Source organism: Camelus ferus, chromosome 12, assembly GCF_009834535.1.
Source record: "Camelus ferus isolate YT-003-E chromosome 12, BCGSAC_Cfer_1.0, whole genome shotgun sequence".
NCBI classification, from domain to species: Eukaryota; Metazoa; Chordata; class Mammalia; order Artiodactyla; family Camelidae; genus Camelus; species Camelus ferus.
This window is the reverse complement of record NC_045707.1, coordinates 21,221,803-21,238,830: the sequence shown is the minus strand read 5'-3', so window position 1 is coordinate 21,238,830 and position 17,028 is coordinate 21,221,803. Positions and strand designations below refer to the sequence as shown.

At 32.9% G+C, this 17,028-nt stretch overlaps 1 protein-coding gene across 6 annotated transcripts in view; it reads left to right on the top strand.

The window, feature by feature from the left end:
• USP15 (ubiquitin specific peptidase 15) overlaps positions 1 to 17,028 on the top strand; it is a 108,950-nt gene that overhangs the window by 76,883 nt on the left and 15,039 nt on the right. For 4 of the 6 annotated variants that reach the window (XR_004324535.1, XM_006192376.2, XM_006192375.2 and 1 more), the window contains 3 exons: positions 11,847 to 12,020; positions 13,454 to 13,612; positions 13,692 to 13,916. Coding sequence is in view for 5 of the 6 variants with exons in the window: in XM_006192376.2 (XP_006192438.1) it covers positions 11,847 to 12,020; positions 13,454 to 13,612; positions 13,692 to 13,916 (558 nt within the window). In the remaining variant the exon portion in view is untranslated. Of the gene's footprint in view, positions 1 to 5,691; positions 5,837 to 11,846; positions 12,021 to 13,453; positions 13,613 to 13,691; positions 13,917 to 17,028 lie in introns of those variants that run through there. The other 2 variants (XM_032493131.1, XM_032493133.1) reach the window with 2 other exon arrangements.

The window sequence follows — 17,028 nt, the reverse complement described above, 5'->3', positions numbered from 1 at the left end:
AAGTAGATTTGGGGCAGGGATAAGATTGAGTTAATTTTAGGCGTATGAAACATTGAAGTGGCTATGTCGTAGGCAGATGGATATGCTAGCATGGAATATAGACCAGAGACTTAGGCTGGAAATAAAAATAAGACTGTTTGTAGATGGTACTTAAAATCAGGTAAATGATAGTATCTGTGAAGTGAGGGCATCTGTGAAAAAGAGATCCCAGGACTAAGCCTTATAACATTTAAATGGAAGACAGACACTACTGTTGCAGCAGGAAAAAAGGAAGATATTATAGTTGCAAGTAGTTTTAGATTTTGTGATGACTTGGTTATCCTAAAAGTATGAGACCAGATCATTAGCTAAGAATGAAAGAATAAGACTGCTTGGCAGTATTGAGATCTCATTTGAGGTTCTAGATCATCATTTTAGAGTGGTATAAATTTATTCACTTGAGATTTTCTTGAGCAGTGTTTAGCTACACGGTGCATAAAATAGATGACTGGGTTCATACAGTGAAATAATTGGGTTCATCTACGGTTGTAGAGAGAAAAGGACAAAGAAATTAAGAGCAGCTAGACTGTTGGGAGGGGTGTTTTTTAATTTATTTATTTTTTTAACGGAGATACTGGGAATTGAACCCAGGACCTCATGTACGCTAAGTACATGCTCTACCACTCAGCTATTCACCTCCACCCCATTTTTTATTATTGTGCTAATTTATTTAGCTAATCCAGGAAACATCCATTGAATCTCTACTCTTTGCCTAGCATACAGAGTCGTAAAAGACAGTGCGTATCTTCTAGAATTTTGTGTTGTAGTGAATGAGATAGACATAAATACAGTATAATCTGTGATATGTTAGAAAGCATGATCAGCCAAATGTTTTGGAAGCAAAGAGAAGAAAGCCATTGAGAAATAAGTGAGGCTTCACCAAGAAGATGACATTTGAGTTGGATCTTGATTTCATTTGATAGAGTACATTATTCATTATGACGTATATTTGGTTCATCTGATCATAAAAATAGCAGTGAGTTATCAGAGGTACAGCTATTACATTATAGCTTGTTCACACATTTTTCCACCACAAAAATCCTACATCAGAAATTTTATTTTACCATAGCAAAACACATTGTTCATACACTCAATAAATACATATTGGTACCTCCTGTATGTTAGATAGCAGTGCTTTTTCGTATGTCTGCCAGCTCTAAAAAGAGAAGTACCTAAAATATTTTGAGCTATGACCGTATCAATGGGACAAATCTAAAAATATATCCTCCTAAATAAGTTACATCAAAGATGATGTTCACTTGAATTTGACGAGTTTACTGGAAAATCACTCTGCTTTATAATCAAGTTTTGTGTATAATTAAAAATGTGTCTCTGGCTTTCATTTAGAGAGGTTTTGCTTTGAATATAAACTGAATCATTGACACACACTAACATACATACACACATATGTATTTATTATGCATATGTTAATGAATACATATATTTTTAATATATTGGGTATATAATTGAGGTATTTTGTATAATTCTTCAGTAATTGTCCAGGGCTTTTCTAAGTATTACATACTTTGCCCAAGAGAAAACTTTCAGCAACTGTTTTTAAAAGAAATCAAAAACAAATTTTTGACCAGAATGTTACTAATTATTTATAAGGAAATTCTTAGTAGTAAGATATAACATTTTATGATTCCTCTTATATTCATTGGATACCATACAAAAGTATCTTTATCATCCCAATTATATCACCATCTTCCTGAGACCTCAGTTACCTTCTCTGAGACTTGTTCTATTAATCATCTCTTCTTTGTTCTATGCCTTTAACCTCACCTCTTTACTGTCTTCCTTTCAGCATGTATACATGGTCAAGTCTTTTTTTTTTTTAATGGGGTGGGAGGGATATGGAGTAAGGAGAACCCTTGACCTTGAAAAGGATGGTCTCTGCTTTCTCCCTGCTTTCTCATGTCCCATTCAGTAGTCCTCATGTCTACACATAGCATAGTAGTTATGAACTTGGATTTTGCAACATGACTGCTTGGATTCAAATCGTAGTTCTGTTACTATAAGCTGTGTAACCTTGGATGAGAAACTTCGTAATTTCTTCATCTGCTTAAGTAATTTCTTCATCTGCTTAATGAAGATAGAGTACCTAAGAAGTGTTTGGCACATAACAAATAGTGTGTAAGTATCAGTTGCTGTTATATCATCACTGTGACCATCATACCACTTATAGAAATTGTTTTGGGGAAGGTCATTCTTGACCCTGAGTTTGTTAGGCTCTTTGTAGCCCCTTTACCTTTGAGAAGTTGACATCCACTTATAACTGACAAATCCCAATCTGTCGCCACCCTAATTCTCCCTCCTGAGTTTCCCTCCAATATGTAACTATTAGATGGACATTCCAACCTAAATAATATTACAGATAACTCAAACTCAGCATGCCTGTGACTAAACATATTTCCCAGAAGCCTGATGCTTTTATTTCTTACACTCCCTATTGGTACAACCATTGACCCAAGCCAAAATCTGAGCCTTACTCCAGGTCCTATTCATTCCACCACCTCTTAAATATCACTTATCTCTGTCTTCTCCTCTCCTGTCAGTACACTATTTTAGCACTTGAGCATCTTTTATGTGAACTTTTGAAATAGGTATCTAACTCATCTCTCTGTTCCCTCATTTATCCTCTTTCAATCTGTTTAGTGTACTGCTTCCACATCACTGTTTTTAAATGGAAATACGATGGTTACCTCCTTGCTTGAAAGTCGTTTCCTATCACCTGGAGGATGAAATCCAAACTGGACCCTACCTCTTTAATGAAAACAAAAGGTTGCTAGAATTCATTAAGTTTCAAATCTCTTTATATATAATGTTACCTCTTCCCTGGTTGCCTTTCAGACACACACATACACACACCACTTTTCCTCCATCTCTTCTGGGCAAATACCTATTACACAGTGAGAATCATGAAAGTAGAGACTGTCTTTGGTTTTCTTTTATATCCCCAATGTTTGGTATAATGCCAGATAATAGTAAGTACGTTAGAATAGTGTTTCTCAAAGTGTGTCTATGGATGAGACAGTGCTGATCAGTAATAAAATAAGTATTGAAATTAAGTATAAATGATCCAAAATGTTTATAGCAGTTTGACAGGGTAACTTCATATCTATTAAACCTAATAATTAAAAAATGGGAGTTTGTTTTTGTTTTTTATATCATTTTTTTAGTGGTTCATTTTTATTTTATAAAAAAAACTTTATAGAAGTATCAATCTGTGACAATTTGGAAATTTTCTGAAAAAAAAATTAGTCCTTCCATACAGATTTGAGAAATACTGCATTAGGAAAATTTTTCTGAAATATTTAGTATTTGACCTGTACCAGATTAATATTTCTGAAGCTGCCTAAACAATAAAGAGCACAATAATGTTAAAAGAATTATAGCACATAATATATATATTTACTTCTTGCAAAGACCTCCCAATTTATATAAAGTCCAGTAAATACTACAGCTTATGTTCTGCCAATGTAGCCAATCTGATAGCACTTGAATTGGGCGCCGTGTTAATTACAGCTTGGCAGAGCATACCCCTACTGCAATGCAAATAGTTTCTTGAATGATTTTACAGTGAGTGATATAAAGAAATCATCTTAGAACATTGTTTCTATACTTCTAGAGACTTGCAATAATGATCTTCTGTTATTAATATTTGTTGAGTGATTAATCAAATAAATTTAAAGTTCTTTTTTATTATGAAAATAATCAGAAACCTTAATAGTTCGTGCTATCACACAGTCAAACTTATGTTTCACTTTGCGTAAATATTTATTGTTAATTGTGGGTCTAGTGTAATGAAGTGATACAGAGAAGGGTATGACTTGTTGATTACCATAAAGAGTATAGTAAGTCAGTTAAACTTTTTTTTAAAAAATTATGCTGTCCCTTTCTGTGTGCCTTAGCAGGAGGGCTAAAAGATGAACAGATCACACAATTCTTCATACTCATTTATTCAAAAATGTTTCTTTACTGAATATTATATGCAAGGGACAGAGCACACACAAAATTATAAAGAACCATTGTTTTTTTCTTAAAACGTTTGACCATCTTGTTTGCTTAAAATTTTGGCATTCATTTCATTGTGAGCTAGTTTTGAATTATTAATAGGGTAGGAGTTAAGATACTAAACATTAAAATTGAATACTTAAGCTTTAGTTCTTTAAAATAAATATAACTTACACTAATGTTTGTCAATGCTAGTAAGAACCATTTGGCTTTAGCTTGTTTCCCATAAACTGAATATCTGAACATAAAATCACTCAGTAACTTGTTACTAAAAAAAAAACATAGACAATTGCTATTACTGTCTGGTAGTTTTAAAACATCATTTAACTACAACTACCTTATAGCCTCGTTGTTGGTGTAATCATTCTCCCAGAAGCTTTCAAATTTCTCTCTGTTGCAAGTGGATATTCTATCCAGGTTCTACTTTTGCTTTTAATATGAAAATCTGTGGTCTTTATATCATCATGCTTTTTTAACATTGACATGTCTAGTTACAGGACTTACTGCAAGTAACAGGGTAGTCTTTTTAACAAACTTAGAATTCTCCTTCCTCAGTCTTATGGATGAAGGGGGAAAAGGCATTGAAATTTCTTATCTAGCCAACAAAATGTTTCCAATTAGTTCTCATACTTCCCAGAGTTTTCATAATTCTTAAATTCAAGTAGTGTGTGAAGAAGAGATTCCATAGAATTTGAAGGAAAGGAAGTTTCGTTTTATTCGTGTCTTAGGCATAACCAGGTTAATGATGTTAAAATATTAGAACATCCTTGTCCAATTCAAAAACCCTTCCTTTAGAACTACTTTATGTAAAATTCCAATATTTTAAGAAGAGTATATGCCAGTTCTCTCTTCACTGACAAGTAGAGAGGGAAAAAACATCAAAATAAACTTTTTTTAACTAAATAAATTTTAAAGGGTTATATCCACTTATATTTTACTTACATAAACTTGTTCTTTGAAGAAGGCCTGAAGAGGAAATGGAAATGTAAAGCAAAATAGAGCTATACTTGTATTTGTTTTCCCGGAATATGCGGAGAAGCTTCAGAATTAATCTCTCAAATATAATGAGATTTGCCTTTCCTAAGGAAAAAAATAACAAAAAATAAAACATGAAGAATCTTTAAAAATCTTATTTTTCAAATGAACTTGGTGAAGGGGCAGGCCTGAATATATTTGTAGTTCTTAATTGTAAAAGTCTACATCATAGTTTTCTGTCTTACCCACTATTTCATTACAAAACTAGAGCTAGTATCCCAGTTTTAATAGGATGCTTCAGAATTATACAGTACCTTTTTAGAATATTTATTCTGTCATCATGACAAATTGAAAAATAATAACATGACAAATCTGAAAATTCTTTATCCATCTAATCTTAAAATCCAGAAAAAGATATTTGGGGTATTTTGAGATTACTTTAGCCATGGATTACTTCAGGTTTTATTTTTTTAATCATAAGAAAATAAAATCGTTTCCTCATTTTAGATTGGGTTTCTGTTTTTAGTATTGGTCAGTTCAAAAGTGTAGCTACTTTAAGAGTTGTGAGTGGCATTACATTTTGATCAGTTACAGAATGAGTTACGCAACTCAAAGGCTTTAGGTAATCAAAAATTAAGTTTGTTTTCTTTCCTGTTCTAGTTACCGGTTTACTAAAATAGTGAGCATACATGATCACTTGAAAATTGGGCTTCTGGAGCACCTGAACAGAAAGGGAGTGGTTCATATTCAGCATTACAAAAGACAACTTTCTCTTTTTGAAGGGGATTACTTTGCTATTTTCCAGGTACTGGGGAAATTCCAGATTCATTACAAGTTATTGGGATGGCTATTAATTATTCATTTCCTAAAGTATGTTGATTACAGACTTGAGATTTGGTTATATAGTAGAACTTTATTTCACTTCATCAATGTAAAAAAAAACTATGTAGAAGTTTATAGTAAAATACAAAATTGAGACTCATTTACATGAGTCAGTTACTTTTTCAGAGACCTGTAGAAACATCAGTCTTACTGATCAGAACACATTTAATGGAAGAACTTTTTGAAAGTAATGAGCAGTAAGATTTTTGCATGTGTATAGGAAAAGTTATGTACAAAGCATTGTAGTCTTTCTAAGAAATTTAAATAATGAGAGAAAATCATACTTCACATAATACTCCAATTTTAGGATGTTGGTTTAAGGGTGGGAATTCATAACCAGAGAGTTTTTCATAGATAATTAATACTTTATAAAATAGTTGAATGGTATGTGCATTCTTTTTAAAAATAGTTCTTCATGGTGGCAGTGGTTAAAGGTCTGTATACGTTGAACCACATAGCAAAATGTCCACTGGATGAGATACATGGTTATTTAGAATTCTCTTAGGAATTGTTGTGTCTAGTTCCAGGTTTATTTGGGGAAAAGAGTCTTTATAAAAATATGATACCAAACATTTTTCTTTCATACATCTTTTACTTACATGGATTTATCTTGAGAGTTATTTTTTGAAGTATTCACAGTAGTTAATTTCCTTCATTAGGAAAGCCTCTTTAGGCATTATTTGGACTTTTGTTTTTGAACTTGTAGAACTTTTAGGTATGTACTTATATAACAGGGTGCAATTCAGATCTTGGTCAAGTGTTTTCCCACTGTTCTCAGTCTAAGGACTGCTTCCAATCTTTCTACCGTATATGTTTTTATTTATTCATCATACCTTTGTTGAGGTATGTGCCAGGCATTGTGCTAGACGCTGAGTTACAAAGATAAATAAAACATGGACTCTGCTTTCAGGATAACTACAGTATAAGTCAGTTCAAGCAATCGAGTTAGCCCAGAGGAAGGAATATTTGTTCCTCTTTGAGGTGCTGAGATGTTGAGATGAGTGTTAAAGAATAAGTAGGAATTTCTTACAGGCAAGAACAGTCTATGAAGGGGAGGAGTACATGTTAAGGTTCAATCTTAATACATGAAGGGATATGGCTTAAGACTCTTAATTCAAATTCACATTCAGGAATACTCTCATTTTTTGCAGTTTCCATTTTAAATGCTTATGTAAGCACAAGTAGAGAACTATAAAGCCTCTTTGAGGAACAGATACTTTTGCTCATAAAATGATTGGCTTGCACATATACCATTTTGTCATTTCCTGTGGATTAACACCTTTTCATACTAGCTTACATCCTGAACCTTCCAGTTGGCCAACTAGATGCTGTATCACAATGCTAAATTAATGAATGCCAAAAGTCTACCGTATATTAAACATGAAAGTTAGTTTTTAATCCCTAGGTCTTCAAATGCTCTTGTCAGTTTTGCACACTATTATCTTGCCTAGGAATCTTAAAAAATATTTAAATAAATATTTAACCTATGTGACAAGTGCATTTGCCTGTTAGTTAATGTAGCTTATTAACTTTTTCTCTTTTTCATTAAATTGAAACTACTGGTACAGAATCTCTTTTTTTTTTTTTTTCAGTCTCATTATTGCTTTATTTTTAACATGGTATTTGATAAAATTCTACCCAATATTAAGACCGACTCTAAACACAATTATGATACAAACAAAATGTGGCTTAAGAGATATGTTTTATGATCAGTCACATCACTTCATATTTGGACCTCATTTCTTTGGTGATGAGTTGTAAGAGCTGGTATTTTCTTAAAATGTGGAAGTGTTGGCATTTGTCAGTGTTAGGCAGTTGAAATCAAATGAATTAACAGGTGAAGCTCAAAATGACATGTGACTGAGAATGTCAAAAACTCAGTAGCCACAAAAATAATATACTTATGTTGTTTATATAATCCTTTTTATTTTTATGACACATTCATATATATTCTCAGGTTTTTTTTTTCTTTTCATTCCTCAGTTTTTGTTAAGAAAAACCATATGTATTAAAGGATGAGGTTTTCTTCTTATCCAGTAAAGGAAGCATTGAGAGTAAGAGATATATTCACATAGGCGCAGGACATGCTGAATGATTTCTAATCCATAGTTTGTCGCTGAGTAAGGTATCTTACAAATTAAAAAAGGATATTCCTTATGTCTACATATGTAGGACTTTCAATACATATACGCCTTAAAAAGGAATTGTTTTGGGACAGTCTCAATGAGATAGGAAAGTTTTTTGTATTTTGTTTTTTGTTTTTTTACTAGTAAAAGGATCTTTGAGAGAGATGGTTCACAACTCCAGTTATGGTTTTTCTTATTGACCTAATGAAAATTATCTTAATTTTTTAAAACATCGTATTTAATGGCAGCCAGTCCAAGTATGCAGTTTTCTTATAATTGTCAAAGATGTTCATGTTTAAAGATTGAATAATGAGTTGCATAAATTACAAATCAAAGTGCATTATGACCAACTTTAAGAAATGGGCTTCTTCTGCCAGAATGATGGCATTGAATACTGGTATCACCTGGGACATAGAAATATTTTAGTTGTTTGACCTCTTTTCAATTGTGCCTTGAAATTTATACCAAAAGAGAACTTGTAATATTTAAATAGTCTTTATATTATTTCAAAACTGTTATAACTCCTATAATAACATTATTTTCAACATGAGAGAGAAAGTATGGTATTTTCAAGCTGAGGAAGAAAAGTCTGACAGTTTAGTTTTTAAACTATTACAAACTGTGCATTAGAACAATTAAACTGGCTATTGAATTTCAGTATTTATATGTTTGTACAAATTTTTAGAAAAATGAAGGTTTTGAGTTCCTTAAAACATGTTCAACAAATAGGATGCCTTGGGGGGTACCATTTAGGACTTAATGGTTTACATTTAGATAGGTATATCTCAAAATATATTGGTTATGATACCTTGATACGTAGGTAATACAGACAGTTACTTATTAAAACTATTTATATTTTGTTGTTTAGTTTCTTATCAGTGAATTATGATCAGTTTCAAATTGGCATAAGTCACTATGAAAATAAGCGCTGGTTTCTCTGTCAGTGACTTTTTAAAAATCCAAGTGGAGACCCACTACAGAGCAGATGATAGACTGAATAAGTCCAACAAGAGGGGACCAGGGAAATTTTGATAGGTGCTGTTCTAATGAATTAGTATTCAAGTAGAAGTGCTTGAAGAAGCTTTTGGAAATCATTTATTGCAAGCAAGTGTATTTTTGCCTTACTTTGTGATATTTCATCTAACAAAATTTGAGTACTTTGTGCCAAACACTGAAAGAAAAAAGTGGGAAAAAAAGAGGATAAATACATTAATACACATAGGCAAAAACCTAAGTGCTCAGTGCTGGAGATATAAATGTAAAGAATATCATAATTCCTGCTCTCATGAAGTCTGAACCCATTTGGCAAGATGGACAACCTAAAAATTAAAGTTACAGTATATTATAAAATAAACACAGTAATAAAAGTAAGCACTGAGTGATATTGGAACATGCAGGAGGAAACACTTCTTAAGGGAATCTGGGAAGACTTCTCAGACAGGATACCTGAATGGTTTAGTAGAAGTTAATAAGGCAAAGAAGGTACATGTCAAACAGTAGAGGAAAATGAACTTACAGAGTGAGAGAATCATGAAAGTCAAGGAACCACAAGTAATCAAATAAGGCTGGGATGGAGTTTTTGGAAAAAAAAAGTATTGACAAGGGATGAGATTACATAGGTGGGCAAAAAACAGACCCTTCTAAGAATTTGATATTTTAATCTGAAATTACTATTAAAGGATTGATAGCAAGGAATAGACATGATTAAGTCACAAATTCTAGTGACATTTTAAAAAGATCACTCTGGATGCTATGGAAAGCTAAAAACTTTTTAATTATATTTGGAAGCTCTTTGCAAAATAGAGATGAAGATGAATAAGTAAAAACAAAGTTCAAGAAGTATTCATGTTTGCACAACTTGATTCTTTGACGTGTTTAGTAAAGCATTAGTTTATATAATTGTGTTACACACAGTGTTAGAATTTTATATTCTTAATATAACCCTGAGCTGATCAAATATAAGGATTTGAAAACTAGTTGATAATTGTTGTAAATTCTATTTAACCTCCACTTTGTCTCATTGGCTATTTAGTGTTGATCCTGTTTCTACTAAATGAGATGCTGCTGCTAAGTGATGGTGTTTGTGCCCTGTGTAGCCATGGTGTATTCTAGCTGCTTGGCCCTACCTCCAGTGCTGGGATTGTAATTAAAGGGGCATGTATTATAAAAATAAAAGAGAAAATGAAACTCAAAAGGCCTATAAAATTACGAAAAATTGAGATATAAAAGGAATTAAGAGGAAAGGTAGAAAAATACCCCTTCCCTGATGGCTTCCTATGCTGCAGCCTGCCGGGACCTCCCTCTTGTTCACATAGAACTTTCTGCCACTGAAAGTGACATGGAAATAGCTATGCAGCCGGTACAGCCCACCTCAGACGCACTTTAACTCTTGATATTATTTTCATCGCCTGAAAATAATACAAGTTCCATGATACTATAAAGAGCTCTCTCTTGTACCTTGAGGTAGGGGCCAGACTACCAATTTGGGCAATATTACTTTTATTAGACAGAAAATTCCAAAATAGATATCATGGTTACATGAGTATATGTACATTGATTGAATTGAAACCATAAAATAGAATGCTGTGATTTTTTTTTAAAAAAATTGAATATGCTTAATTTTGGAGTTTTAGCCAAACAGTATATGGCATATAGTCATAGTTTATAGCATCCAAGTTATCAACATGAACCCAGCAGACTGAACCTTTCATAGTTACCAGAACTATTTAACTTAATCCATATGTGTGGTAAGCAAGCTTTGAAAAACTTTTATTTCCATTAATATAAATCCAAACTCTGATAAGAATGGGTTTCTACTACTTTATATGTAAGCAGCTAGCTTTACTTAAAGCACTTTGCCACTTACTCCAAGACAGATAACTTCCTGCAGCCAAAAAAAGTTACTTATATGACCATATATATCTTTCAGTCATTATCTATTCTACTTAATGGTTCTAGACGTATAATTGATAAAGTAATGGGTTCAAAATGAAGACACATTATATGGTGTTATCAACTTAACATTATTCCATCTTGAGGTAAAATATTATGAAAAAACTATTCTTCTGCCACCATCTGTTCTATTTTAAATCCTAAACTATTTAATTCAAAGTAGAACAGAGTTGGAGAATGAACTTATTCATAGTATTAATCTTGCCCTGAAGGAAAATTGGATTGTTGTGATGTTAAAGAAGAGCTGGAAGAAATAAGAACACAGTTAGCCAGAGTTCACATAACAAAAGTTTGTTTTCTTAGGCTCATCTAATCTGTACTGTCCTTTCTAAAAATGGTTGACCCAAAAGGAAAGTTTACAAGGCTGATCTTTCATAAGAAATTGACAGTGGAAGCAGTAAATAGCCCTTTAAAGTTCATTTCTTGCCTACACTCTATCTCAGTTTTTACCTACTCAGGCCAATTTGCAAATGCCTAGGGTGATTAGACAATCCATAATTTCTACTAGTCATGTAAAAGAAGGAAGGAAAACTCTGAGCTTCTCTCCCATTGACAGGTAGTTTGCTGTGGTTAAAATTAATGCAGATTTTGTAGCAACAAATACTAACATTTTCATTTACTATAAGTAATTGACTTGAATTTGGGAAATGAATAGTTGAGTACATCATTTGAGTATTTATTTGATCAGTTACTTATTAGTGCAAGAGGCCATCGTGTAAATTTTTCTCTGTATATAATGGCAGATCACTTTGTTTCTCTCTTCATTTTGACATTTTTAACATGTGGCAGATCACTTTGTTTCTCTCTTCATTTTGACATTTTAACATACTTGAAAATATATTTTATTCTTTGCAGTGTTTGAGCAATACACCTCCACTTACTGAGTATTTCCTGAATGATAAGTATCAAGAAGAACTGAATTTTGACAATCCCTTAGGAATGAGAGGTGAAATAGCTAAATCTTATGCTGAATTGATCAAGCAAATGTGGTCTGGAAAATTTAGCTATGTCACACCAAGAGCCTTTAAGGTTAGTATGGTAAATACGTTTTCAACAAAGCCTATATCACCCCCAAGAGGACAGAATCTTTGGGAAAGGGGCAAAAAAATCATAGCTACTACAATGGTTTGTGGCCCTGCAAAGGGACGCAGCACATTCATAGATACAGAGCATATTGATACTAATTTTCGGGATGGGGCACAAATAGATGATTACTCTAAAATGTGTAAAAAGGGTCCTTGGGGTTGGTGAAGGAAATAATGAAATAAAGGTTGAGAAGCACTGGTATGGTTCAAAATGACTATGGAGAAGCAACGGTGAGCATTTGCACATTGTTTTAGAACACAGCACATCTCTAAGAAACCTACCTAAATATTTTATACATGTGTGAAGACTAGATTTGGGCACGTCATTAAACTCTAAGACCTCAATTTATTTTGAGAGTCATTGTAAGTTTGAAAAATTATTAAAATGAAACTAGTCGGCAAAGCAAGCACTAATATTAATTTTTCGATATAATTCTTAAACTTTTATTTTAAGTTTATTCTAATTTGTGAAGTGGTTACTTATAAAATCTCAATTAATTTAGTTTGTCATTCAAATAAGAATTAAACTAAAATTTAGTTTTATATTGTTAAAAAAAGGTTTCCTAATTAATTATATAGATCAGATTTATGAGAAATTTTGAACTTTTGAAGAGAATAATTGGTTTTAGCCATTTGTTATACAACTTAAATGATCACATAAGTCATCTACTAGGCAAAATTTTATTAATATGTACTAGTTCTTAAAAAAATGAAACCACCAATTAAAAACAAACTCTCCTTTCTAAACTTTGAAAAAAGTAGTTCAGACAAATCATTTATTGGCCCTTACCCATGATTCCAGTTGGTTTCATTTTATGAGATGTTGTTTTAAAATTACATGTAAATAGGTTCTTGATTATCTGACTTTTTTCTTTCACAATTCTTTTTAGTCTCATCAGAAAATATTTAGTATTGCAAAGACTAGGAAAATTATATATGAGCATGAATATTCCTGTTATCTCTACGAGATTTATCCTCTCTTTACACACAGAAACTAAGAACGTTGTAATATTTTTCAAGTGACCCAAAAATGTTGCTGAATTTTAAAAGTCTTTGGTGTTTTGTAATCCTTTGTACAAAACTATACCATATTTTCTCCTTGTTCTCTCCTCAGATCAGCATTTCTTTTCTATTTTACTAATTATCATTTTAAAAATATTTTTAGATATATAATTATTTATATATATTTATCATATGTAATTATCATATCTGCAAAGGACTGCAAAAGCGCCACAAGTTCACTTGAGAGTTACAAATAAATTTTAGCAAGTAGGTGAATCTGCAAATAGGAATCTGTGAATAATGGAAATCGACTATATATTTTTTTAATCAGTCTTGTCCCTAGAACTGACTTTATAATTTTGTTTTTCCTTACAGACACAGGTAGGACGTTTTGCACCTCAGTTCTCTGGATACCAGCAGCAGGACTGTCAAGAACTATTAGCTTTCCTGTTAGATGGACTACATGAGGATTTGAATAGAATTAGGAAAAAACCGTACATACAATTAAAAGATGCTGATGGAAGGCCAGATAAGGTAAATTTAACCACATTATTATCACCATTGTTACAGTAATGTGGTATCATTGGGTAATGTGTGTCTGTTTTCCTTATAGGTAGTTGCTGAAGAAGCCTGGGAAAACCATTTAAAGAGAAATGATTCTATCATAGTAGATATATTTCACGGCCTTTTTAAATCAACTTTAGTTTGTCCTGAATGTGCTAAGATTTCAGTAACATTTGATCCTTTTTGTTACTTGACACTTCCATTGCCCATGAAAAAAGAACGTACCTTGGAAGTTTATTTGGTTAGAATGGATCCACTTACCAAACCTATGCAGGTAAGAAATAATTATTTTCTTTGCATTTGTTATTTTTATGAAAAATTTGTGTTGAGTCCTTAGGCCTCAAGCACAATTTGGTAATAATAAGCTTATTTGCATAGGAGATTTTATAAGCTCAATACCCTGGGAATTAGTACAACTTTTTAGAATCTTAAAAGGGTAAGGGATATGCAAAGTATCATTATTTGTCATGGAAAAACAAGATTCTCAAAGGCTGTTTCTTATCAAAGAAAAATGAGAAGTGGTTTGATTTTACAATGTTGGGATGAATATTAGCTTACAAAGGTTAATAAAGTATTATTTTCCCTATTTTCCAACTTGGACTTTCTTTAATGTTCATTGTAATTTTTTTCCTAGTGACTGTTGGAAGTGAAACTAATAGTCACTATACATTTTGATTCATGATATGCTAAGATCATGGTATATTTAAATATCTAATTTTTAGGCATCTTAACAGCTTGGAAGAGAAATGGAAATTTAGTTAGGCTAAAAATACTTGCTTCAGTAATGTTCTAATCTTTTAGCAGTTTGGAGTATCAAGTATTGCTTATTCTGTTCAAGAGCCCTGTGCTAGTCTTTAATGTAAATTGTCTGCCTGATTCTGTTGCCTAGTGTTATAACTGGATTATTTTACATTTTATGGAGCAAAGCACTGTATTTTCTCCCTTTATTAATCAATTAATCTTCTTCTCACACTTGACTCACCTTAAAGTATTTCCTTCCTTTTTCTACCTTCTGTTCCCTTAAGTTCTATTCCAAGTACTTAACAAATTTTATTACGATCTTTAGTTTACTTTACCTTTTCTTCCTTGGCCCATGCAGTCTCTGAAGAAAGGGACTTTGTAAATCTTTATATTCCTAACCCTCACGACTTAGAGCACTAATGCAGAAGAAAAGAAGTGTTCAAAAATTTTATTCATTCAAATATGTATTAAGCACCTACTGAGTGTAAAGCTCTTGTAAGCAGGGTAAACGTGGTTCATGCTTTAGAAGATTGTTTACCAAAGATCCTAGTTTCGGGGTCCAGCCAGAAGCTCAGTTTGTTAGAGCATATTAGTTGTATTAGGCTGCCATTACAAAATACTGTCAACTGAGTGACTTAAACAACAGAAATTAATTTTCCCACAGTTCTGGAGCCTAGAAGTCTAAGATCAGAGTGCCAGCATGGAGGTCTAGTGCAGACTTTTCCTGACTTACAGATGGCCTCCTCCTGTGTCCTCTCATGGAAGGGAGAGAGAGAATACAAACGCACACTCTCTGGTGTCTCTCCCTATAAGGGTGCTAATCCCATCATGGGGGCCCTACCTTCAGGATCTCATCTAAATCTCTCAAAGGCCCCATCTCCAAATAACATCACATGGGTGATTAGGGCTTCACATGTGAATTTTGAGAAGACATTCAGTCCATAGCAATGTTCTGAAATCTATATGAAAGGTATGCTTTGAACAAAATTATGATCTTAACCATAAATTTGGTGGAAGTGTTTGGGTTTCCTTTCACCAAGGGCACAGAATATGAAGTATTCATAAAAATACAGTTCTTTCATTCAAAGTAATTAAAGTCTAATAGAGACTAGTCATGTACTCAGTTATGCAAATTTCACCCATTTCTTTTGCCGTCTCTTTATATGTTTCCTTCATGAACTTATTCAACCTGGTGCCCTCATGTCAGTGTTTTATCCAGTAGTGCTGAGAATATTACAGAGAGCAAGAGAACTGTGGCACTTGCCCTTATCTGTGAGCAGTCAATAAATGCTTGGTTTTATTTTTGGCCAGGGGAATATAGGTTCACATTTCTAAAACCACATGCTAACTCACTTACTCACTTATTTGTAAATATAGGATTGTTAACATTCTTTTCAATGGAGAGAAAGTATATCAGTGCTAAACTACACCCTTACCTCTCTAGTTTGTAGCTTTACAAATATATGCCAATGAGTGTGATAGAATAAGAGAAGAGTATAAAACAATGAGTACAATTTTATTGCAGCATACCAATAAATGTACTTTATTTCTCTATACACATTTGTTAAAGACAGTAGTTTCCCATTCCAGTGATCTGTATTATATAAAGGTAGATTGAATTCAAGTTATGCATTAGCCTGTAAGGTATGTGTTGAATGTTCTCCCATAATTTGGGTTTTAAATTATTTTTCCAGAAATACGAATTTTATTAGTTTACCTCTTTTCTCATGTGGTGATCAAAAATATCAATTTGTACAAGTTAGAGCCATAGTCATCAGAGAGGAATTGGAATTTTTTTTTTCCACTTGGAGGCAGTAACAAGTCAAATCCAAAACAATTGCCTCATTAATGCTATGAGGAAACTATAGCTCGAGAGAAAAAGGGAGTTAGCTAAGTTAGCCTACTTGATGAATTTTCCATTCACTGAAGTTGATTTGTCATAGAAATTTATTAGTAATTGTATTGAACATGTATTATATATTGGATTCACATAGTATGCAAGGTGCTGCAAGAACAAAGGTGTTCCTATTCCTTGTTCTCAAGAATCTCATCATACATTGTGGAAAGTACTCTGACAAGGTGCTGTAGGAGTACACAGAAGGAATAACCTACCCAAACTGTCCATGGCACCTGTGTGGAATCCTGAAGGACCGTTAAGTTTTAAGCACATGAAAGTTGGGAATAAAGCATTATAGACTAAGGGAGTGGCACATATAAAGGGCTGAAGGAAAAACAGAACATGGCCCATGTCTGGAAACTACAGTAGTTAATTTGGTAAGGAGAAGCTAGATCACAAAGAACCTTCATGCTGTAATAGGAAGTTTGGACTTCATCCAAAAGACTAAGGGAGCTGTTAAAGGTTATTAAGTAAACAGATTATGTAGTCAGATTTGTATTTTAGAAAGAACACTCCAGCTAAGGCAAAGATTGGATTCGACAGGCTTAAATCAGATGTACTAGGACCAGGTAAGAGGTTTGTGCAGTAATCAGATTACAGATGACAAGGGCTTGAACTCTAAGTGTCAGGATGGCAGTTAGATAGAAAAACAAGTAGAATGTAGGAGGAGTTGAAAGCGTTTAAGAGTATTCAACGATAGTGTCAGGTTTATTGGATTGGAAAACTGAGGAGAGAGTTGTACTATTAG